The sequence below is a fragment of the Cyprinus carpio genome, chromosome A5 (assembly GCF_018340385.1).
Source record: "Cyprinus carpio isolate SPL01 chromosome A5, ASM1834038v1, whole genome shotgun sequence".
In the NCBI taxonomy this organism is placed as follows: Eukaryota; Metazoa; Chordata; class Actinopteri; order Cypriniformes; family Cyprinidae; genus Cyprinus; species Cyprinus carpio.
In genome coordinates this window covers 27285899-27311518 of record NC_056576.1, presented here as the reverse complement: position 1 = coordinate 27311518, position 25620 = coordinate 27285899, and the positions used below count along the sequence as shown (strand labels likewise).

At 37.4% G+C, this 25620-nt stretch overlaps 3 protein-coding genes across 7 annotated transcripts in view; 1 reads left to right on the top strand and 2 right to left on the bottom strand.

The window, feature by feature from the left end:
* LOC109067924 (ceramide transfer protein-like) overlaps positions 1-2178 on the bottom strand; it is a 20232-nt gene extending 18054 nt beyond the window's left edge. The window contains exons 1-2 of the mRNA XM_042757401.1: positions 1804-2178; positions 449-583 (exon numbers count right to left, since the gene is read on the bottom strand). Coding sequence (XP_042613335.1) covers positions 449-583; positions 1804-1890 — 222 coding nt within the window. The 5' untranslated portion in view covers positions 1891-2178. The remainder of the gene's footprint in view (positions 1-448; positions 584-1803) is intronic.
* A 493-nt stretch (positions 2179-2671) lies between these two features.
* On the bottom strand, positions 2672-6915 carry LOC109070831 (arylsulfatase K). 2 transcript variants are annotated; one of them, XM_042756659.1, is made up of 8 exons: positions 6789-6915; positions 6477-6605; positions 6202-6361; positions 5546-5828; positions 4360-4531; positions 4055-4279; positions 3318-3533; positions 2672-3175 (listed from the first exon to the last, which is right to left on the bottom strand). In XM_042756659.1, the coding sequence occupies exons 1-8, from the start codon at positions 6907-6909 to the stop codon at positions 2901-2903; spliced, it is 1581 nt and encodes a 526-aa protein (XP_042612593.1). In that variant the 5' UTR covers positions 6910-6915; the 3' UTR covers positions 2672-2900. The 2 variants fall into 2 exon arrangements, with proteins under 2 accessions (XP_042612593.1, XP_042612594.1); XM_042756660.1 differs by lacking the exon at positions 6477-6605 and having other exon boundaries at positions 6790-6839.
* On the top strand, positions 6882-25439 carry LOC109070828 (tetratricopeptide repeat protein 37-like). Of its 4 annotated transcripts, XR_006160097.1 has the most exons (42): positions 6882-6961; positions 7660-7752; positions 7902-8045; positions 8199-8290; positions 9060-9135; positions 9300-9443; positions 9584-9682; positions 9782-9890; positions 10306-10446; positions 10669-10770; positions 10889-11013; positions 11594-11680; positions 11771-11874; positions 11971-12097; positions 12191-12370; positions 12525-12649; positions 13308-13558; positions 13671-13773; positions 13924-14106; positions 14287-14431; positions 14524-14602; positions 14713-14774; positions 14848-14904; positions 14984-15052; positions 15143-15217; positions 15620-15761; positions 16139-16232; positions 16354-16431; positions 16541-16665; positions 16775-16898; positions 16995-17219; positions 18337-18409; positions 18530-18583; positions 18660-18771; positions 19359-19487; positions 19591-19715; positions 20939-21103; positions 21379-21531; positions 23255-23385; positions 23670-23799; positions 24649-24816; positions 24895-25439. XR_006160097.1 is itself a non-coding variant. In XM_042756656.1 (41 exons), exons 1-41 carry the CDS (start codon positions 6956-6958, stop codon positions 24724-24726), a joined length of 4716 nt encoding a protein of 1571 aa, XP_042612590.1. In that variant the 5' UTR covers positions 6882-6955; the 3' UTR covers positions 24727-25439. The 4 variants fall into 4 exon arrangements, 3 of the variants coding, with proteins under 3 accessions (XP_042612590.1, XP_042612592.1, XP_042612591.1); XM_042756656.1 differs by having other exon boundaries at positions 24649-25439; XM_042756658.1 differs by having other exon boundaries at positions 6930-7068; positions 24649-25439.
* Positions 25440-25620: the final 181 nt, after the last annotated feature.

Below are 25620 nucleotides of genomic sequence, written 5' to 3'. Positions count from 1 at the left end.
TAGAGGGAAAACAATAAAACTTATTTCATATACACTTTTCAAGTACCTTCTCAAAAACATGGCTGTTTTCAAGGGTTTTCCAGGACTTCGATTTCAAAAAGTCAAATTCAAGTATTTCAAGCACTTTAAGAACCCTGCAAAGATGGCCTCAGAGTGATATGACTTGCCTTAAAGGGACTTTGTTTGTACTCAACCTCATCTTCTGCTCTGTCCACCTTGAAACAATCATGCCGTTTAAGAGAAACCCCCAAAACAAGTACAACAGCTTCCCCGCTGACAGATAAACACTGCATGATGCGCAGGAAGCATTACTTCTCAAATATTTTCACACTGTGGTACATATCAGCTCTCCACACCACTGTGAAGTCAAAATACTGCGGTCAAGCTAAGCCCCTGATAATCGTCCAGATAAACATGACAGGATGCTCTACAGATCACATCAGCTTACCGTGATGACAGCCTTGCTGAGACAGATTGACCCTCTACAGCCGTACTCCTTCTCATCTGCTGACCTGTAGTAACTGAAAATATTGCCCTTCAGCACAATCCAGCGGTCCTGCCATCCATGAATGTAGTTTGTCCACTGAAAATGAACATAGATCGTTATTCATATCTCGTGTCTTACAATTATCTCTTCAAGTACTTGCAAAACAAAGATTAAACCTTCATGAAGGTTCAAGGCTTCAAAGTTCAGTAGGTGACTTTAACATTACCCAAACTACAATAACTAATTGGGTTAATTCAGTATAAATTTCTTAACATAACTTATAAGTGTATAAACTAATGCTTTCAAAAAAAGAGGTTAAAGAGAAAAATATAATTGTATAAACTAATGCTTTCAAAAAAAGAGGTTAAAGAGAAAAACACATATAGATATATACATACATACATATACACACACATATATATACATATATATATATATCACACACACACACACACACACACATAAATAAAAGTAAAATAAAACTTATCAAACATTGATACATTAAAAATGAAAATATAACTTTTACTGCAAGTTCCAAATGTATTGATGTACTCTTTCACAAAAAAAATGTACAAATTACGGCTTTCCCTGAAAAGCCGAGTCATAGCTAATGACTGATATTTTGCACAAAATAATTATCTAAAGATAAAAGACATAAATTTAGTAGTTGGATCACCAAAAAAAAAAATAATAATAATAATAATAAATTAACCAAAAAAAGGCGATTGATTGGTGTCAGGAAGCAACTACATGCTCTAATACATTACAATAAAATACATTTCTATATTTATATTTTAGACTATTTAGTTTGTAATGGAGTTTACTGGGATTTCATATCTACCTTATAACGCTCATTACAAAGTCATTTAGAACCTAAATATTTACTGAAGTTACAATAAACGCTAATAAAATGTATTCACACTTCTTAGCTCAAAAACAATCATAAAATGTTGTAATCTAGTTTGACATGCCTGGAAGCGACGATGTTAGGATTGAGGTACTGACTCGAGAGCCGCTCGACCGAATCAGTCAGATTCACGAACGAAACGTTTAGAGCGGTTCGCACAAAACAGTTCACCTGATTCACTGCAACGTAGACCGCGTCGTTTCAGTCGGATACTGCTCATGGGTTACTGATTGCATTGATCGGGCAAACATGCGCAGTCATAAAACTAACAAAAAGCTTCAGTCACATATAAACAAACGTAAATAATTATCTAACCTTAATTTCCACAAAACCTGTCCCAAATACTGTTGCACACTAACAAAGCATTTAAAAGTGTAGTGTTTTACAGTAACCTTACGTTTAACCTTACCTTACTGAGCGTGCCCCCGAGCTCGTCCAGCAGCTCTATCTCCGGGTCCAAATCCTCATCTGAACCCGACGAGCTGCAGTCCGACATCAGGAAAAAGTAGGGAAAAAGCCCGCAGTCGTACTGTTTTTAATTTTAATAACTTCAGATCGCGTTATAATAATGATTAAAACTAGCCTAAACAACAACACTAACTCCGAAGTCGCTTCAGGTCTGATGTAAACCGCGCCAGGTGTGAAAGCCCATCCTACTCGAGTATCAAACAAATGACGACACGCAGCGACGAGGTCAGGGGATCGATCGAGTTTGTCTTCAAGCCTTTGATCCTCACGTGACCCGTGCCGCGATAGAAGTCAAGCATCAATACACTGCTGTCTGCTGTTGCTCGTACACACACGTTTCACGATTATCTGCTGGGTTTTAAAGTTTTTGGCTTTTTCTATCACCCCCTTCGGTAGTGCGAAGTATTACATAAACTATGTTCCATCACCTCCACTTCTTGATTACCTTTGGGAATTTGCTAAAATCATCCTAAAACACGTACGAAAACAAAAATAATTATCAAAAACCATTATCATATTTTCGTACGCATTGTATTTTTTTGGCGATAACTTGCAGTGCCATGTAAATACCATGGTAAATGAATAATTCAAGTAATAAAAATACACTTTGAACAAATACTCAAATATGAACAAATACTCAAATATATATATATATATATATATATATATATATATATATATATATATATATATATTATATATATATATATATATTTGAGTATTTGTTCAAATAGTGTATTTTTATTACTTGAATTATGTAGCACTTTGTGATTTTAAATGTACTATATGACTTGAAAAACAAAACAAAACAAGGGCAGAGCCTTTATTTAAATTATTAAATCCAAATCCAAATAATAAAATAATATTTTAGGTTATTTTACAATTAGAGTGCATCTTCAGTAATTATAGTAAGCTCTTTACGAGGCAAACTATGTTTCAGGTACATTGTCTGGGTAGCAAGCCTTGACTTTGTTCTTTTGTTTCAAACAGGAATCATCTCTTGCTTGTGCTGATCACTGACAGTTACAAATCTGATGGTCAATCCAACCCTAATAGCCACTCCTCAATATCTGTCTCATAGGACTTGGCATCCTTTTGCCAGTCAATGTGCCATCGGAGGTTGGCTATGACCTGGGAGTAACTGTCTCCCAGGCTTTGCTTCCATTCCAGAAACTGCTGCTTATTGTAGCGGTGAACGGTTTGGGAGACACTGGGGTAGTCCACAATTGTGCGTAACAGCTTGTCCAAGTCCTGACATACATCAGGGAAATGTGATGCAACATTGTTCAATTCTGATTCATCTTTGGACAAGTCTATGTGGAGAGAACATTGAAACCAGTTACTTAAAACAGTTGTATATAACAGGGACATCACATGCACGTTTTATACTATGGCAAAAGAATATATATGTTTTATTACACATCATCAGCAATGCTCTCATGAGAAGAAACTCACTAAAGAGTTGTGGGGGAATGGTCAATCCATCTGCATATGTGATGTACTTCCACTCGGCGATCCTCAGCATGTATGTGGAGGCGTTCGCATTGCAACCATGATATTCACTGAGCACCCAGCCGGGATGAGGCTCTGCGGACTCAACACTGACCCCAGAAACCAGAGGGATTAGTGAGTGACCACTGAGACCCCCTGGCTGTGGAACACCAGCAAGATCTAACAAAAACATATAGAGCAGATGGAAACGAATGAAAATATTTTCAGGTCATAATTCATCCCAAAGGAAAAAACACTATATTATATATATATATATATATATATATATATATACACGCTCAAGAAACATTTCTTATTTTATTCTTATTATCAACGTTGAACACAGTTGTGCTGCTTATTATTTTTGTGAAAACTGTGATGCATTTTTTTCAGGATTCTTGAGCTCAAAAGAACAGCATTTATTTGAAATAGAAATGATTATTTATTTATTTTAATGTCTTTATTGTTACTTTTGGTCAATTTAATGTGTCCTTGCTAACTAAAAGTATTAAAGTATTTCTTAACAAAATAAATAAAAATACAAAATCTTACCTACTTGTTATATTTATGGGCTGAAGTATGATTTTTTTTTTTTTTTTTTTTTTTTTTTACCAAGCCATGCTTTATTTTGAATAACTGAACCTCAGCTTGTAACTACACATTATACTCAAACTAGTGGTGCAATCAGTTCCCAGCCTTACCAAGCACAGTGGGATAAATGTCCACTAGTGATGCAGGTAGACTGACTTCAAAGCCAGATTTCACTCCTGGGCCCATTATAAGCAGAGGGACATGAGAGCTGCCCTCGAACATGGACATCTTATAGAACTGCCTGTGTTCCATGGCTAGATCCCCATGATCCGAAGTGAACAGTACGACTGTCCTGTTGAGTAAGCCAGTGTCTCTGAGAGCAGCTATCACCTCACCTACAGACACACAATCCCAGTATATCCTTACATCAAACCCAGTGACAAAACAGCACTCAAACATGGGTCTGGCTGCTCACCCAACATGCCGTCTGTTTCAGCACACATGGCATAGTAAAAGGCTCTAATGTTTCTTATCTCTTCTTTTGTGAAGTGGCCACTGCAATTTTTGGTGAAGGTGGAGTAGTAATCCACAGGGTGCATGTCTTCAACCCGCAACCACTTTGGAACAGACACTTGACCATAAGAAACCTTTGAGAGAAAACACAATCACTGTCAGAATATCTCAGATTAACTACTGCCACAGATAAACTGCCACTGCAAGACTGACTCGGTTAATAGTGTACGTGCTGTGGATAAAATCAGTAATAATTGTAGTGAACCAAAATATGTGATTTTAATAACAGCAGTGCTTTTTTGATTTTATTCATATACTATTATAATATTTAATAATGTTTTGAAGTAACCTTTATTTTTATTTTTTTAAGTTTAAGTGTTAGTCATTTTGTCATGTAATTCTCTTATTAGTTTAAAAATATATATATTTCTATATAGCTTTAATAATTTTTTTTAGTAAATTTAGTTTTACTTTTAAAGTTTTAGTACATTAAGTAACTTGGTCAATTTATTTTAGTTAGTTGCTAGAGCAAAATTATTATTTTTTTTAAGTTTTAGACCTATTTTTTTATATTTTATTTATTTTTTTAGCTTTATTTTAATTACAGAAAACAGTTCTTAATAATTATGGTTTTAGAATCCCTAGCAATGCCCCTGCCACATAAATTCACTCTGGTTGTGTTAAGTCTTCAGAAACATAAATTTAAAAAAGACAATGACATGAAACGGCAGAAACACATTAATGAGCAAATAATATTTTTAGTATATTATATTTGACGGTTTTTGTTTGGAACTGCTGTAACTACAAAGTGGACAAAATAGTTTTTTACTTTTGTTTTCACTGTTTCAATTGAATTTTGTGTCACTATTAAGCATTTTAATTTATCTGGCCAAGATCTCTAATCTTCTATTTTGAAAATAAAGGGAATAGTTAAACAATGTGCAGATTTTTTTAGTTTACTTTCATTTTTACTATTCAACTGTTCCTTCTGAATCTAAACACACTGCATGAAGATTTCAAGCCTTGTTCAGTTTTCCGATTCTTGGATTCAAATCCCAAATTAAGTCCAGTGAAAAAATCTTAAATGTTTGGGATTTAAAAATTTACAGGTTATTCATGTCTCCATAAGATCAGACAAAGCAGCTTGCCTTGTTTAGCCAATACGGGGAGGTGCGGAAGGTGGAACCCCCGGCTGTGGGTCCCAGGGAGTCTGTGCGGTACGGGTGAGGGAGATTCAGTCCCACATATAGTGCAAATGGCTGGGCGAGAGACACAGCCGTGTGTCGGATCCACCGGGCCGCAGCATCAGTGACGTTCCAGTCTTTAGTCATCACCCGCTTTGTGGATGCATCACCCACCAGATCTGTGACCGGACGGCCCTCTTGTCTCAGCAGGAATGGAACGTCTCTGGTCCACGCCTCCACACGATTACTGAACAACAGAGAAGTTCCAGACGTCAAAACAGTTTTTTGCCTATATTTAAAACGGTATATTTGTTTCATAATTTTCAAAACATGCTAAAACAGCATTTTAGAATGATTTCTAGGATCAGGTGACACAGAAGACTGGAGTAAAGGCTGCTAAAAAGTTCACAAGTTTACATTTTAAGATATATTCAAACATAAAGCAGTTAATTTAAATAGTAATAATATTTCACAATATTACCATTTTACTGTATTTTCAAATAAATGCAGCCTTGGTGAGATATATTTCAAAGACATTAAAAAATCTGGCCAACCCACTTTTGAAAAGAAAGTGTATATTTGAGTGTCCAAATACATTTTCGGGGGTACACAGAAGTCACCTGACAGAGTGATGTCCTGACGTGTAGTCTAGTTTTCCAATGCTATGAGTGTGGTACCCACTCTTTCGTAAGCGGTCCATCCATGTGGTGGCACTGGGATCAAGACATTTATAGTTGTTCCAGGCCTGAGTCAAATGAATAAACTGACCACTCCACATAGCTGCCAAAACACATTTGGATACATCAAGACATTCATCTTTTTTCTACAGTGCATATACACAACAATTTTGGTACATGAATAAATATTAAAATGCAGAGGCTGACTAATACTATACCTGCCCTGGAAGGACAGCAGACTGGTGAATTAGTGTACAAGTTAAGAAAAACAGCACCCATTTCCCTCATATAACTGATGTAAGGCAGCTGTACAACTTTATTGCCTGGAGAAAAAGTTAACCTGCCATCTCAGAAATAAGAAAACAGAAGTCAGACAGCACAGATTCTGTTTCATAAACCCTGGTGGGCTACATAAGCTTTTAAGTTTTGAAACACAGCCCAGTGATTCTGCAGAGTTAAAGTGACTGAAGAAAGTCAGTAAATAGTCACGTTTAGAAGTTATTTAGTTTATTTACAGTGTGGGTGACTTACGAAGGCATCAGACATGAGCATGACTATGTTTGGTCTGTCACGTGACGTCCAGTTCAGAGACATGCAGTGCGCGTTCATGTGAAGAATAAACACCACTGACACACGGAGCAGCAGCAGCATGATTCTGCATCCAGAGCGTTAAAAACGACTTTCAAAGACGATGTAGATGAAGGTTTGACAATATGTCGTAAAAACCTCGAGCGAGATGTTCGGTCTGCATATGTCCATTTCACACATAACACTAGAAAGCCGGTTTGGTTTAGTTACAATCTGTAATATGTAAATTTGTTTGCTCTATTAAGTCTCTGGGACACACTAAGCACGGGCTGCATTGTTGAGTTCACCGATTGGTCCGTGTGCAGTCAACCCTTCACGTGATTGGCTTCTTAACTTTGGTTCCGCCTCCAAATTTAATCAGGTTTGGTAGAGATTACACCAGAGACGCCTCTCTGGGAATATTAAATATATTCTATTTTCAAATATTTCGCATTATAAATATAAAGTGAATATAAGGCACGGACACGAATATGTGTTTTTTATTGTAGGGGATTGAAAACAATGCTTGTCGCGGTATAATGACGTCGCGTTAAGTCTCATACACGCATGCGCTTTTTGCGTCTTTCTGAACGGGAACTAACGAAGTTCTGCCGTATGTGCATCTCTTACATTAACATTATACAAATACAGTTTTTGCCCTTAAAATAAGTTTGTTAATATGACCGTTTAGTTATTTTTGCACGCTTTAAATAATAAGTTTGCATGTCTAATGTCAGCAAGTTTTCAGGCAGCATAACATACTAGGCTAATTGTAAACAGTCTTTACTGCTGCAGCTTCATTAACATCTATGTTTGACTTATTTTTTGATTAAGAAAATGTCCAGTAAAGAAGTAAAAGCGGAACTAAAAAGTGCCAGAGAAGCTATCAAAAACAAAGAGTTTAAAGAAGCTTTGAAACATTGTAAGGTGAGTGTTTACTTCCAGCTGTCAGTACTTTATCTGTGTAGACATGTAGATAGGCTTCCATCTCATGCTTTTCTCTTGATGGACTGTATTTGCAAGAGTAGGTAAGTTAAACATTTCTCTCTCAAGTTAAACTATATTTGTGCACCCAGGCTGTTCTCAAACTTGAGAAGAATAACTACAATGCTTGGGTGTTTATTGGAGTGGCAGCTACAGAGCTGCAGCAGCCGGATCAGGCTCAGACCGCCTACAGAAAGGCCACTGAACTGGAGCCAGAGCAGCTGCTTGCATGGCAGGTCAGTCGTGGTTTATAAACTGTAATGAACAGTCCAAATCTAGTGTTTAAATAGGGACATAGTTTGTTAACTATTTGTTCATTTTATCTTGATGATATTGAGCACTGCTGGACCCAGCAATGAATATTTAATAGATGTGAATTTCTTCTACAGGGTTTAACAAATCTGTACGAAAAAAGTGACCAAGCAGATTTCAAAGCTGAGCTGCCAAAGACATACCAGAAACTTATTACACTGTATGAAATGTAAGTAAAGTGGTCTTCTTTTCTCTTAGTGTCATTTTAAAAGAGTAAAAAAATTCTAATGTAATTCATCAATTATAATAGCTTTAAATATTTTGCCCCTTTATTTACCTTTTTTTGCATTGCATTATTATTTACCAGAATTTCTTAAATTTTTGAAATGGTCCCCTACCCAGACTTTTTAAATTGCACTTTACAATAAATTAATAAAGAATATGACATCAGGGAAATTCTTTGCACTTTCATTATTATAATCATGCCAACAAAACATGGATGAGTTGTTTATTTGTCCCCAAAACATTTATATTTGGTTATCGTAGATATGAGAAGTGAGATGGGAGCACATATTTTCCAGTGCAGCAGAATAAAAGTTCAAAGTCCAGAAATGTCAGTCATTCTTTTAAAAAAAAAATTCTTACAGCGTTATCTGAGAGTTTCTTTTAAGGTGTCATTGCCATATTTGTTACTTTAAGAATTGTAATTCATAAACAATTAGTATATATTCAAAGTATGCTTCTTTCTAGCAATCTTGTCTTGCCAAGACAAGGGCTTTTCTAAAACTTTCTCCAAAAAGTGAAAATGGCATTGTATTATACACCATTATAACACACACCACACATTAAACCAAAATATACTTTAAGGCAGCAATCAGATTCTTGTTTCAGAGAATCAGTCATAAATGTGTTAACCTGAATTAAAATATCTCTTTTTTTTAAGATGAAAAGAATACTATTGCTTGATTTTTTTTTTTTTTTTTTTTCGCGGTTTGCAGCTCAGACAAAGCAAAATGTTTAGAAGTGAGCAAGAAGTTGGTGGAAGTCTATCAGCTGGAGAAGAACTATTTACAGGTGTGATCTTTAAATATGATAAGAAGGACTTGATGTTACAACTGAACATTCTAGAGGATTTAACTGCACTGTCTGTTACCTACACAAATCTACACATTATTTCTAAAGTCACCATCATGCTTTATATCTGCAAATGTGTGGAATGTTTTGTACTCCACCCACAGGTGGCCAGAGTGTGGAGGAGGTTAATCCAGGTGAGGGAGGGAGAGGACGGGGTGGAGGATTCAGAGCTGCTGGAGCTGTGGAAGGAGATGACCAGACTCCTGCAGGACTCTGTTGAGGATCAGGACAATGAGACCCAGCAGCACGTCAGTCAATTTCACCTGTTTTATTTCTCAAATCATACTTTTTGAAAAAAAAAGTTTGTGCTTTTTTTTGTGCATGGCTTCAGTTTAGTGTAATCACATCCATTTTTACAAAGCTTACAGTGTTTTTCTTTGCTCAACAGCTGATATTAGCATTTGAAAGAGTTTTGCAAATGACGGTAGATGTTCCCAGTGAAGCCCACAGGAGCCTTTCATGGGATTACATTAAATGTCTTTCTAAGGTTGGCAAGATGTATATGTCCCAATTATTGTAATATTCACAATCATAATGACTGGAGTCTCTGGACCAAAGCAAAGGATTCATATTGTGTATTCTGCAGCTTCCTCATGAGGTGGCCAAGCTAAAGGAAGTTTGTGATGCCACACTGTCCCGCTATCCCACACACTCCTACCCTCTAGAGGCCCTGAGTGAGCACTACATCAGAACAGGTAAGTTCAGTCAAATGAAATCAATGACAAAAAAATTTCAAATGCTGGATGGCAAGTTGTTTTTTACTCCTATTCTTACCTATTCATTGTTTATCTTTTTTTTTTTTAAACTACATTACTGTTCAAAAGTTTGGGGTTATTAGGTTTTTTTTTTTTTTTTTTTTTTTTTTAAGAAATATTTCTTGAGCACCAAATCAGCATATTAGAATAATTGGATCATGAGCGGGAAGGATTTATTAAAATAGATTTTTTTTTTTATGTATTAAAATGGAAAACTGTTGTTTTTTATTTTCATAATATTTCATAATTTTACTGTATTTTCAATGAAATAAAAACCGTCTTTGTGAGATTTATTTCAGAAACACCATACCCACTCCATAAATTCTAAAAATCTGATCTCTGATGATTCTTGTAGGTGATTGCAGTGAGGAAGCTGTCTGCTGTTTCAGCCGTCTATCAGAACTGGATCCAAACAACTCGCAAGCTCACTTTGGTCTCGGTATTAAAGCTTGTCAGGATAAAAAATATGAGGATGCCATCAAAAGGATTAGTCTAGGTGAGTTTATACCGTAGAGAATTCCCAGATCTTTAGTGTTTTGCTCCAATATGGATGGGGCACTAAGGTTTTCAAAGTCTCTCAGGGTTCTTGATAAGAATGTTTCAGACTGGAATATATAATGCAAGAAATGCAGTGTATCATATTCTGTAATTGAAGGATTTAATGCATTTCTTGATTCATTTTGTCACATGTTTAACTCTTGTTGTGTTTTTCCTGTAGGACTGAAGTGTATGCGCTCCTCCATCATTGGCTGGTATAATCTTGCTCTGGCTCAACTAAAAATGCACAAATACTCTGACAGCGCCACAGCTTCCAGCCAAGGTACTGGATGATAAAAACTTCACATCTGAAACACCGCCAACATGACAACTACTCAATCAGCTGCACCTGCAGAGTTGAAAAGGGCTGTTCTGAGAACTGTTCTGTTTTGTGTGTTCAGGGCTGAAGGCGAGTGTGGGGAACTCTGATGACTGGACTCATAAGCTGCAGAAGTTGAAACTAGAGGCTCTGGTGAGGACAGGAAGAGACCAGGATGCTGATGAAGCTCTGCAGATCCTTACACAGGTTTCATTTTAAACCAAAGTTTGACAGTCTAACAAAAGATTTTTTTAAAGAAGTCTCTTATGCTCACCAAGGTTGAATTTACGTATTTGATCTAAAATACAGTGAAATAGTATTAGTATTGTGAAATATTAATACAATGTTGAATAACTCTTTTCTATTTTAATATCTTTTAAAATGTAATTAATTCCTGTAAAGGCAAAGCTGAATTTTCAGCAGACATTACTCCTGTTTTCAGTGTCACTTAATCTCTCTAAATGATTTCTCTAAATCATTTTAATTTGCTGATTTGTAACCAAGTAAACATTTCTTATTATTTTCAATGTTGAAAACAGTTGTCCTGCTTAATATTTTTGTGGAAACAAGATTCTTTGATATACAGCAAGTTTACAAGTGCATCATTCACTTGAAATAGAAATCCTCTGTAAAACTGTAAATGTCTTTACTGTCACTTTGATCAATTTAATAAATCTTTGCTGAATTAAAGGAATAATTTATAAAAAATAATACTAATAATAATGAAAAAAGATCATTGTTTGATAATCTATTTGATTTACATAATGTTGATAATGTCTCCTTTTAGATTTCAGATGCCAAAAATGACTCAGTGCTTTTAGCGTTGAAAGGAAGAGCTCACTTGCAAAAGGGCCAAACTGAGGAAGCATTTCAGGTGAAACAATAGATTTTAAGATAAAAAATATTTAACAAAAAAAAAAAGCTAAGTAGACCAGATCATGTTTGAATGAAATGATGGTTACAGGTTTCAGCTGAGCTGCTGAGCTCTCACCCAGGATCAGTGGAGGGTCTCACTCTGAAGGGACTGGCACATGTTGCTAAAGAACAGCACACACAAGCTGAAGAAAGGTTTGAAACCCCTTCTACACACACACATGCGGTATAAAATCCAGCATAGATTTAAACTCCAAACACTGATCCTCTTGTCTTCTCTTTGTCTCACAGCTTTCTGGAGGCTTTATCCGGAAGCCCAGATAATGGGGAGTTGTTCTTCCTGCTGGGGCGTCTGTACTGGAACCTGGGAGAGGAAATGCGAAGGGACCGCAGCAAAGCCCATACACATTTACTCAAGGCAGACCTTATGCTCTTTATCCTCTTATATAGACTACAGAGTATTTTCCCTTTGAATATAAGTAAGTAATAATTGATTTTCTATTGTTTAAAGGCTGCTAAACTGGACCCGTATCTTGGTTCAGTGTTTCGTTTCCTGGGTCATTACTATAGAGAGGTAGCAAAAGATCAGGGCAGAGCCAGAGGCTGCTATAAGAGAGCGTTTGAGCTGGATTCCTCTGATGCGGAGGCTGGAGCGGCCACTGTAGACCTCAGCATGGAGCAGGGGGACATGGTGAGTGTTCAAAAGTCTTGACAGTCACATTGAGGGTATCCTCTGCTTAGTCAAAATCAAACTTGCAAAGAACTTGTCTTGTTGTAGATGCTGTAGAAGACAGAGTTCCTGATAATAGGTTTTATTGACTGTGCGATGTGTTCTCTGCACTTAGGACTCAGCTCTGACTGTTCTGCAGTCCGTAACAGAGAGAGCCACTCCAGGCTCTGCTAAATGGGCCTGGATGAGGAGAGGTCTCTACCACCTCAAGATTGGCCAGCATCAACAGGCCATTGCAGAGTAAGTGAATCGATTTCAGCTATAATGCAGAAGTGGTAATAAGATTTATTTAACTGGCCATGGATGGTGAGCTCAGCAGATATTTTAAAGATCTTATCTAATGCAGCAACATTAAAGTTGGCGGTTATAATGATGCAAGGTGTTAGGGTTTTTCTAAAAAAAATAAAAAAAAAAAAATTATTAATAGTAGGCCTATATCATTGAATTTCCATTAATTTGTATTTTATGCCATTTGGAAATAAATTAAAAAAATAGCTTTTGAATTCCAGTTCAGCTACTGAATTTGAATTGAGGTAGCATACATTTGCTAAACATTTTAATAATTGTTTTCAGTTGTAACTGAGTAGTTTGAATTTTATTTAAATTAGTTTAATTGTATTTAAACTTCAGTTGTTAAAGTTCAATTGTAAGCCTTCATTTTATAGACCACAATGGAAGAAAAGTTCATTTCCCAGAATTCCACAATTAATTTAGCCTTCAAGGCTCACTTTGCTGTCTCCTGAGATGACTTCACCAAATGTTAAATGTGGGGGTTAAAAATGTTAAGATATAAGTATATGGTTTCCCCTTATGTATTGAGATGTATTCTATTCTATTCTCTTAAGGACTTTGTTCACCAAATTTTTGAAAGTTACCTATGATTCTGCCTTGGTTTTAGTCTGCAGGCGGCATTGAGGGCTGATCCTCAGGACTGGGTGTGCTGGGAATGTTTAGGTGAGGCTTACCTGAACCGCAGGAGTTTCACAGCTGCCCTGAAAGCCTTCGATAAAGCACATACACTGCAGCCCACTTCCATCTACAGCCTCTATCAGACCGCCGCCATCAAACAGATCCTCGGCCGGTTTAAAGAAGCTGCTGCAGAGTACAGGCAGATCTTAGAGCAGGAGGACTACGTGCCAGCACTGAAAGGTTTGTGTGATTTCTGCAGTAATACTTCAATCCCTCAGATTGATGACCTATTCATTCAGTATTCAAATTTATAGTGCTTTATCAAGAATCTTGATTATGTTTTGATGCTCAGGTCTGGGTGAATGCTTGCTAGCCTTGGCTAGAAATGCACTGGATGACTATCTTGATGGAAGAGCTGTAGATTTGATACAGAACGCCATCCATTACCTCTTCAGGTAAAGTGTATTGTGAACATGAAATGCACTGGGTTAATAAAATATTTGTGTTTTATTTTGTAAAGTGGTGTCTGACTATGTGAGGTGAGTTTGACGGGTGTCACCCAGTTGGTATTGATCAGATCTAAATTTTTGTTTTAAAATTCACAGAGCTGTAAATCAAAGGCCAGACCTGTCATGCCTGTGGAAGTTACTAGGTGATGCCTGCACCACCTCCAGAACTGTGTCTCCAAACCGAGCCAAAGTGCTGGTGCCTGGAGCTCTATGTGGAATGGATCCACCTGATCAGAGCCATACACTGGACCAGAGACAGCTCCTCACTCTGGGAGAAAGGTGAAAAAAAGAAACATATTAAACTAAAGAGTGAAAAGAAGACTGTGGGTATTCCAACTAATAATAAGAAAAATAGAGAAAATGAAATAAATAATAATTAAAAAATAAAATATAAGTATTTATAATGAATAAATGCTAATAATAACAATAATATTCAGTAATGAACCTATGTCTTACCAGGTGCTTTGGTCGTGCTTTAAAACTGATGCCGGAGGCCCCCAGTCTGTGGTGTGACCTGGGCCTCAACTACTACCACCAGTCCAAACTGCTCAACTGCCTTTATCCTGAGGATGATGCACACTCCCTGCTGGAGAAAGCCATGCAGGTACATGACCTGATCTGGGATCACACTCATTTGTAATGCTTCTGTGAAGATGTGTTATAACAGGCTGCTTTGGTTTGGCTCTGTTCTAACAGTGTGTGAAGAAGGCAATCATGCTTGACAGTGCAAATCACACATATTGGAACACCCTCGGGGTGGTCGCCATGGCAAAGGGTAGATACAAATATACACATGATGTGCATAATTGCATTAGTCTGGATTACATAACGGTGTTGTGATGCACTATTCTTGTGTTGATGTAATATTCTGCTCTTAAATTTTAGGAATAGAAAACTTTGCACTTGCACAACACTGCTTCATCAAATCCGTAAAAGCTGAGTCAAATGTAAGTAATGCAAAAAAACTTTTTTTTTACATTGATTTTGATGCTAGTAATGTATCTCCTGGTTGTTTTTCAGAATGTGGTTGCATGGACCAACCTTGGTGCTTTGTATCTGAAGAAGGGAAATATAGAGGTAATGGGATTTTGTCAAGGGATTAGCTTGACTTCCCATGTACAGTACTTAAACTCTTTCTACGTGATTTTTTTTTTAGCTCTCACATGAAGCTTTCAAGATTGCTCAGTCTCTAGAGCCTCTCTATGTGAACTGCTGGATCGGACAGGTAGACTTTAGATCAGTTCATATAACATCCAGTGCCTTTCTTTAGTCCACTGCTACACACTGAACATCTAACTTCTTTCTCATTATACAGGCCATCATTGCTGAGACAGTGGGCAGTTTTGACACCATGGATCTTTTCAGACACACCACAGAGCTGAGCACACATGTATGTCTAATCACTTCTCAATATACACTATTGTTCAAAAGTATGGGGTTGATAAGGTTTTTTGGCTTTGAAAGAAGTTTCTTACGCTCACTAAGCCTGCATGTATTTGTTTAAAAAAACAGTAAAGTTGTGAAATATTATTTCAATTTAAAAGAACTGTTTTCTTTTTGCATATATTTTAAAATGTAATTCATTCCTGTGATGGCTAAGCTGAAGTTTCAGCAGCCATTACTCCAGTCTTTATTGTCCTTAAGTCATAATATGCTGATCATATTATTACTATCATTCAAATATGCTGATTGAAGTACTGACCCAAACTTTTGAAGGCTTGTGTAGTTTTTTCTTTAGGATCAGATTATTGATCAATGTTCTGCTTGCAGTAACATATTTATTTGATGTTAGACGGAGGGAGTGAAGGGTTATGCATACTGTGTTTGCTCCACACTGCTGGACAAGAGCAACAGAGACTCTGAGCTCTACCTCTACAACATAGTCCAGATGAATGCCATCTCTGCAGCCCAGGTGGCTCTGAGCAAGTACACTGGTATGAAAACACAAACACCACATACTGTTTTAAAATATTGCAAGGGTTATTATGGATCTGCAATTTATTGTGTGATCTCCAATTTTTGTTAAAAAAAAAAAAAAAAACAGTATTATCTTTAACCAAAGCTAAACCTTGAAATAAAGTTTCTTTCTATCACACACATTATCTATAATCTGTAACCATCATAAAGTATGTCAATACATGAACGGGGCACTATGTAGGAAACCAGTTAAAGACCCCTGATGTACTGAATGATTTCACCAGAAATGTGTTTCTCCATAAATATAAAGGAAATGATCCATGTGACAATGATGAATTATTTAAAGATGAAGTGAGGTAATGAAGCTCAGTGTACTCTCTCTGTTTCACACCAGAGAGGATTCAGACAGACCCAGACGCCTTCATCATGCTTGGATACCTGAACACACACCTGCAGCTGAAGAAACAGGCCACCGAGGCATATCGCAGGTTTGCTACCTCTAGCTATTTATACATTTGGAAATTCTGTCCGGCCAGATGGACCGTTTCTGACAGTGATCTGGACCACACTGGTATTAACTCGCTCTTGGATATATTGTTTTCTCCAAAGAGCTGTCGAGTTGCTTCAGGCGTCCCCTCACAGAGACAAGCTCAGCTTTGCTCTGAGGGGTTATGGACATGCCCTCAGGTAAAACTCACTTCATACAACTATGCTGACAGTCATTTCATCCATAGCAATATCATTAGGGTTATCAGTGCAAAGTAATGTTTTTTTTTTTTTCTTATGTCACTGTCAGTGATGATGGACAGTGGGAAGAAGCAGTGCGTATTTATTCCTCCACACCACTAGAGGAGCTCCATGATCTCATCGGGCTTGCGCTCACTTGTTTCAGAATCGGTCGCCTGCCAGAGAGCGTTCAGGGTGAGCAGTCATTGCAATTTTGTGATCGTTGACTGGTACCATCTCAAATAGTACCCACAATTCCGTCTTGTGATTGTGTTGCTGATGGTGTTTGTGTGTCCATTTCCAGCCTATGAGAAAGCTCTTGTAGTTGCCTCTAGCGAGAAGGAAAAAGCCTGTATACTCACTGCACTTGCCCTGATACAGCACAGGTTGGGCAGCATGGATCATGCCAAAACACTTCTCTTCAAGTGGTAAACTAACTACTTAACTGTCTCAGAGCAACACATTTTCTGCTTCAGCTGTCAAAAGCAAAACCTCTCTCCTCTTGTTTATGTTTGTGTGTGTAGCTCTATGCTGAAAGAGCCAGTACCAGAGAGTCTGCAGTGTCTGTGTGCTCTGGGTTTGGTTCATGGTGATGTTACCCTGGCAAGTGCTACACTTACCGAGCTGCTAAAACTAGGGGAACCTATGGGAGGCGCTGTGGAGGAGCGCTGTCTGCTCACGTGCACCCTGCTGGCCCTGCAGGGCAACTTTAGCGGCGTTCACAGGGAGGCTGCTAGGGCTATACACAGGTACTGTATAATATTTAGAGATTCTGTGTCTCCTAATTTGATACAATGTGATAAAGCAACAAAAATCTATCACTTTTGCTTCTGTGTTAATCTGGGATTTTGTTCTAAAAAATGTGACAAACAATACTATAAATTTATGTCCAATATGTTATGTATTTGTGTCCAAACATCTTGCTTCAGCTAGCTATTATATAATATTTTAGTAATTTAAGACATATAAAAGTACATATTATATTAGTTACTATTCACATTACTACTGATGTTCTGATTAATTTTGTTGCATAGAATCTTTCAGTGTGATTCCCTCCTAAAAATAAGGGAATTATATTATTATCTTTATATAATTAAATAAATACTTTTATACAGCAAAGGACAAATTGCAATTACAAAAACATTGTGGATGATGTTTTGTTTTAGGATTTGATAATGTTAAGAAATGTTTTTTGAGCAGCAAATAAGCATATTAAAATGATTTCTGGAGGATCCTGTCAGACATAAGACTGGAGTAATGACTGCTAAAAAATTCAGCTTTGCCTTCACAGGAATAAATTATATTTTAAAATGCAAAAATATAATTATATAGCCTTGGTGATCATAAGAGACTTCTTTCAAAAAATTAACAATATTACTGACACCAACATGTATTGTATTGTATTGTATTATATTATATTACTATTTGATTTTATGTTATTTTATATTATAAATTAGTTGGAGCCAGATTGAGACCAAAATAGACCTTCAGTTGTTGCTTATCAGCTGAAGCCCAGACACATCACTTTCTGAATATTCGTCCAACCTCATTATGTCTTGTTGAGTCGGAAGTTGAGGACTTTGATTAAATCAAATGCTCTTCTTTATTTGTCCAATAGCAGGTGACTTTTCAATGTCCTCCTTTAACCTCCTTTAATCTTGTACAAAGATGTTTAAACACTCAAATGCTATTAAAGGGTAGACGTTCTAATCTAATTAACCTCAGGTATGAATCATTGCATCTGGTTAATTAACCCAAATGTCAAATGAGGTACCAGAACACACCAGAATTACAAGAAATCATCTTTTTCTTTTTTGAGTTATTATTTAAGAATAAAAAATGTGTTTGACACCTGCTATGTTGTAGGAACCCAGGAAATCCATCCCTCTGGGCTCTTCTCTCCAGACTGGTCCCACAGTACTGCCCCAACAAAGCTGATGTGCGTATTCTCACATCAGCTTTCACACATATCCACACACATTTTAGGAGAACTCATATTCTTAAAGGAATAGTTCACCTGTTATGAAAGTATTTATTATAAGTGTTATTGTTTTCATAAGGAGGTGCTGTGGCCGGCAGTGTGGCATGTCAGGCCAGCTTGACGCTTGGAAAGGTAATTTAAAATTTGTAGATGAAATCTTGTGTCAAGATCTGTGTTCATTAAAGATTTCAACACTTTTCATCTGTAGAGGGCGTTGCTGTACAGTGGAGTGAATCAGCTGGCCTCAGGCCGGCACTCTGGTGAGGACAGAAGACGCAATGCTCTGAAAACAATCCAGAGAGCTGTACTGCTGTGTCCAGGTAAACTTAATTACAGTCAGACATGCTGGATCAGTTCTGAGGTTATCTGCTAAATAACTAGTCACTAACTGAAAGATTCCGAAGATTCAAAGACAGACTTTCCAAGACCCAGATCCTATAATTTCCTAATCCAGACTAATAGCAGGAAACCAACCAAAGTCTCTTTCTAGAAAAGCCAGTCCTCTTGGCAATTTAATGACATAATGTTGACTTTAAAGTATGGGAATCTTGAAATATGCAAATAAGAATTTATGTCAAAGTTGTAATGAGCTTTGGCTTCTTGTTCAAGAAGGTTGTTAATGTAGTTTTGGACAGAACACACTCTACTAAAACCCTAAAAAGCGGAAAATATTTAATTTGGATAGTAAGAAACTTGCATTAAACGTGTCAGCAGGAGTAAGTGCCAAGTGTAATGCAGAGAGTGTATTTAGAGAGAAGCCAGGTCTATGTGAAAAGTTTGAGAAGAGAGAGGAGACACATAGATATATCAACCAGATGAAAGATTCGTCTGCAGCCTAGGTAGGATGGCAGTGATTCAGTGTTGGATTGATGTGTCCTCTGTCTTTCCCTCTGTATGACAAATGCAGATGATCCTGCTGGGTGGGCGGGGCTAATGGCCGCCTGTCACACAGAGAACACCGCATGCTTACTCACAGGCTCTGCCCCTCGCAGAGAAGATCTGGAGAGGGCGCACATGACCCTGGTGTCTGAAAAAGGTCAGTGAGACTTGAGAATGTCATGTCAGTGTATATAGTGTATATATGCTGATGGGAGCATGGCTCTAAGACTGTGTGCGTTATGTGTACGATCTGTTCTCAGTGAAGAGCCTGCAGGCAGAGGACGGGCTCCTGGCTCAGGCCCTGGAGGGATGGATGCTGCAGCAAGCCGTGACTGGCCTCAAACAGAGCAGCCAATATGACCAGGCAGAGACTCTCTGCTCCCAGGTACACGTACAAATGCATGCTATCTCTTTCTGTCACGCTGTCCCCCATTGATGCGTCTCTCTCTTGTGTGAATTGGGCAAACACAGACAGACTGACCTGTTCTTGGGCTTAAGAGCAGAACCGTGTGCCTGTTTCATGCACTGACACGGCACCATCTGTTTAGCATCCATCTATCGTGGCTATCTGTCTGCTCAAAATGCTAGAGCTGTTCCCCTTTGAGGTGTATCTGTAGTGTAGGAGTGTCCAATCTTGCTACTATAGGCCCAATGTTCTGGATAGTTCAGCTCCAAATTGCCCCAAAACATCTGCCTGAAGGTTCTGGTGATTCTGAAGACCATACTTAGCTGGTTCAGGTGTTTTTAGTTGGGGTTGAAACTAAAGCTTTCACAAGTCTCAAAATTTATATAGCACACTTTAAAGGGATAGTTCAGCCTAAAATGAAAATTCTTCAAAACAGTTGACAGCAGCAATGACTTCCATAGTATGGAAAAAAATACTATGGAAGTCAATGGCTACTGTCAACTGTTTCGTTGCCAACATTCTTCAAAATATCTTCTTTTGTGCTCAACAGAAGAAAGAAACTCATACAGGTTTGGAACAACTTGAGGGTTAGTAAATGACAGAATTTGAAAAGGGAAGTTATGTTCCATAAATTTGTGCCAGCAATCAGAAAAGACACCTTTATTTTTGACAAGCTTTATTTTTAATGCACAAAGTAAAGATAGTGGGCCTCATTTATATATCTAATGTAGAAATAAGCGCAGATCTGTGCGCACAAATCAAATTACTACAGGATTCACGTGTGATTCATGAAACATTTGTATTTGTTTAAGAGTATTTGTAAGTTTTAGACAAAGTATAGACAAATATGTTTAAAATGATGTATGCTCACATGACTCGAGTCATATACGGTAAGTGGCTTTGAAAAAGCTCTATTATTGACCGCCTTCCCCCATTTCTGGTGGCCACCATGTTGAGATCATATGACATTTGTGTTGTGCAAGTTTATTAACACAAATATCAGAAAGTTCAACTCAAATTCTGATATTTTCCTGGGAACTTTAACTTATGTTGCACACAAGTCAGCCTGTGGTAATGATAAGACAGTGTAGTTGGTGAGGAGCAGAGAAGCTAATGCTGTCATACTGGTTAGGAAGTAAAACTCAAACATGTATTTACTTTGTGTTCCTAACCGTTTTTATTCTTCCCTCTTCCTCTCTCAGGTTCTGAGTGTTTCTCCAGAGCATCCTGTGGTGTTCTTGATGTTAAGGCAGGTTCAGTGTGAGCACCTCCTGTTGTCTAAAGCTGGTAACTGTGTTCCTCCTACGGTGCTGGATCAGCTCAGTGCTGCGGTCATGGCCAACCACACATCTGTGTCCGCCTGGCATGTACGTACACTCAGCATCCCGTATGAGGAGAGCTTGGTATCAGTTTGATTTCATAGTAAGAGTCGATGTGAATGTGAATCTTGCTATGTTATACATATTTCTTTTTAAATGTTGCCATTTTGGTTTCCCCTGCTCAAAGTTGAAAGTTACCAGCTGTTCATTTTACACACCTTGTTAAATTGTATTGTATTTTATACTGCATACTCTAGGAAGGAGGTTTAACAAGATTTAGACATGTGGCAACTAGAGAGTTGTTAATTTGATCTGTCTCTCAGTGGTTGGCAGAAGTGTACCGCTCTCAGGGTCTGCTGGCTCAGGCCTCTGTGGCATATAGACAGAGTCTTCAGCTGGCCTCTCAGCTCGGTGACCACTTTGGGAAGATGAGCAGCCTGCTCCGACTAGCTCTGCTAGCGCTCATGCCATGTTTGGTGAGTACCAGATTACGTGTGTGTGTGTGTGTGTGTGTGTGTGTGTGTGTGTGTATATGTGTGTGTATATATATATGTGTGTGTGTGTATGTGTGTGTGTGTGTGTGTGTGTGTGTATATATATATATATATATATATATATATATATATATATATATATGTATGTATGTCTGTATGTGTGGTGTGTGTGTGTGTGTGTATATATATATATATATGTATATGTGTGTGTGTGTGTGTGTGTGTATATGTTGTGTGTGTGTGTTAAATTTATATGTGTGTTACATTTATACTTAGTATATGTAACTAATTTACTTGAATATTACTGATTGAAGAATACTGCAAAATAGAAAAAGTAACACTACTTTCTTTGTGAAAATAGTTATAATAGTTTTTTTATTTTTTTTGCTGTGGTTTCTTCTAACAGTTCTTCTTGTAGCTGGAGTACCTCTAGACAGCTGTCAAACTTTGCAAATCCCAAGTCTTTACGCTAGCTCGTGCAGTGGGGTTTCAAACACAAATATATGGCAGTCGCAGTCTGAATCCTGTCCTAACCGTCTGTTAGACAGAGAGGAACGGTTTACTCAGGAAAGAATACAGCTCATAATATCTCATGAGATCACTGTGTGATAATCCTGCAGTCTTCATAAAATACTGACTTGGATGGATGAACAGCTATGAAAAGCCGTTCAAACAAGCATGCACTGTAATACAGAAGACAGTCATGGGGCAAATGATGAAAGAAAGGAGTCCAACTGTAGTGCTGTTGACAGTCTAATAGTTGAAAGATAAATAAAGTTATAAGTTCACTCTGGGCTCATAGTGATGTGTTTAGTTAATTTAACTTTTAATTATAATTATATATAATTCCATTTAAATTTTGGGGACAGTAAGATGATGTTTTGAAAGAAATTATTAGTTTTATTTAGCAAGGACATAGTAAATTGATCAAAAGTGACAGTAAAGACATTATAAAGACAAGTTATAAAAGACTTCTATTTCAAATAAATGCTGTCATTTTCAACTTTCTATTGATTAAAGAATCCTGAAAAAAATAAAACATTGATAATAAGAAGAAACTGGAGTAATGGCAGCTGAAAAGCTTGACCATCACAGGTTTTTATTTTTTATATTTAATATTTCTATATAATTATTTATATTACATTTGCAATATAATGCATTTGGGTACATCTGGGAGGTTTCTTGCTGTTTCCCTGGTAACATTTTAAAGTAGTTTGCCTCCATTTTAAAAAAGGGTCTGTGTGACCACTAATGAACATTATATTATTTTGGGCTAAGCCTCTAACAGAACCTTCAGGCATCTTTCTTGCACATTTTCTCCCTTTCCCTCTCCTTTCTCTTCCTCCCTGCCTTTTCTTTTTGTCTGTCCCCCTCCCCTCCATCTACTGTCAGCTTATTGCCTTAATTTTAGCTGACTGCAGCTCTGCCTGTTAAATTGAATTAGACCATTAGACGCTTTGTGGCTAGCCTTTCATTACTTTTAATTAAAGCGTGCCAGCATTCAAGCGTATCCAGACTCCAGTCATATATTAGTCTGAACTTAGCCAGCTAAAATACATCTAAAATCCTAAAAAGCCTGAAATCTTTTTTGTTTGTTTGTTTTAATTTCTTAATCCTACTGCACAAAGTTTATAGACCGAAACAGACCATTTTACAATACAAGTAAATATTGTGTAAATGTATCTAATTGTGCTTCTGACAACAGGCTGGTGTTTGTGTCTCTGAGTGGAAGGATCTGGTGTTGGAGGCCAGCGCTGAAGTCTTAAAGATGGGCAGCTCACCAGTAGCTCTGCTCTTCCAAGCCTTACTGCAGTTCTCTATGAAGATGGGTGCCAGGTAGGGCCGTTACATAAAGCACAAGGTGGTTTTGTGCCACTCTCTTGTTGCATATGAGAGGGTTTTGTGTTCTAATCACATTTATTGTCACCCTGATAATCAGTCAACATGTCAGATCAGCCAGACCCGTTCTGTGCCACATGTTTGTATTTCATTGTTTGCCTCGTCTTGGCATTACATTCTTATTTATTCTATGTAAATATGAAATATATATCACCTTTATTCATGATATCAGAGGTTAAACTGGGTCAGTAACTGATTGATCATGTTTTGTTCTTCTACAGGGAAACCCGTCGCCTGTTGGAGAAGATTGTTTATGCTTCAGCCTCAGGGAGCTCTGAAACAATAGTATCAGTGGCACGTTGGTACCTCCTGCGCCACCTACACTCCAAAGATGACCTGGAGCTGATAGATGTGAGCAATTGCATCCACTCGCTCTACTTGAAAACAAATGAGCAACTCAGGCTGTGTTTCCCCTAATCAGATTTAATTTTAATGTAATAAAGCATGCTGAAACTGCGACATCAGCCACCTACTGTATTAGGATTAATACATATTAATCCTAATAAAGTATTTCATTATCCAATTATTATTTCATAAATGTATTTATTTCTAATTGCTTCAATGGTTGTTGTAATTGTCTGAATGGATAACTCTTTGCCATCTAATGCAGTTAATGAGATGAATGAAATATATTCTCAAGCTCAAGCTTTGTATGTAAAAAGGTCAATGCATGATACATACATACATACATATGTGTGTGTGTGTGTGTGTGTGTGTGTGTGTGTGTGCAAAAATTGATTTAAGAGGTATTTGTAAGGTTTTTGTACATTTTATAAATTTCATAAATTTAAACTTATTTAAGTATTATTAATAAGTATGAATTGGGTATGTTTTTGATTTTTTTATTGATTTTCTATTGAGTTCCTCTAGAGCATTTTACATAATAATTTAGCCCCACACTATGGAACATCCATAGAACCCATTATAATTACTGTTGCTGTCTACACTGGATACAGTGTGCAGATGCCTGTTCACTATGTAATGTACTCCATGATTTTGAGCTGCTGACAACAGGACAAATGGAAGAGTAGAGGAATGCTCACTTTGATGCATTTGGTTTAAACAAGCATATTTGTGACTGTAGAGCCTTCAGAAGGTCCACAGCATCAGGAACAAACCTCAAATTACACATTAAAATAATTTTTTTAAATCCAAATGTCATGATCCCTTTAAGAATGGCATTGTGTTTTGGTCTTGTAGACCCTGTTGGTGAAGGCTACAGCAGAAGGAGACAGCAGACTGGTGGATTTCCACAGACGCCTTTATCCATCCAGCTGAGACAGTCCACTTTCCTCACATCCCACAGGAGATCTGCACCTCGCCATCTAACTGTCAAGCAGCTCCAGTTGTTCTGCTTTATCTCCTACAGACTCAACAGTTTACTCACCGATCAATGCGCTTACAAATCTGAAAGTCTTTACATGACCAAGTACATTTCATTCTGCTGAGCTAATTTAAAAAGACATTTGATCTATATGAATGGCTCTTTTAAAAGCAGTTCCTGGTATAACTGAATTAGCCCAAGCTCATTGTATTGCATTCACATGGGCACTGACACTTGAAAAAATATGTTAATGAATCATGATTATTTTTATGTGCCTTACCCGCAGCAAGTTTTTTTGCCATATTTAGTATTGCCGCTGGGCTCAGCTGGCTATAATCAATTAAATCTACTGCTATTGCTATTATGTAACTCAAAAGAGTCATTGCTTTCCATCCAAAATCACTATTTGGTGCATTTGAAAGTGCAACAGTAGTATATCTGCTCTTCAGATTGTCTGATTATGGTCAGAGAATCCAAGAATTCAAATGAATTGTTTTTTATCTGACGCAGTTGTCTTTGCCCTACAGAAGCACTGGCAGAACTAATGGACCTGTGTTTTTTTCCCCACTGTCATTTCCAAATAACCGATTTTACTCATGTCTGCAGAACTGACCTATGGTCGACTGCAGAAAGCCATCGAGTCTCTGAAATATTAAAGCACATACACGAAAAAAGAAAAAAAGGGAAATAACAATAATGGTTTATTATGTTGGGTGTATTAATGCTTTGCAAGTATGCATTGGTGACTTGGAAAATTAAATGAAAACAAAGTGATCTTGTTTGTTTATTCCAGCATTCATTACAATCAATACTGGCCTGGGGACGTGCAGACAAACCGAACAATTAAT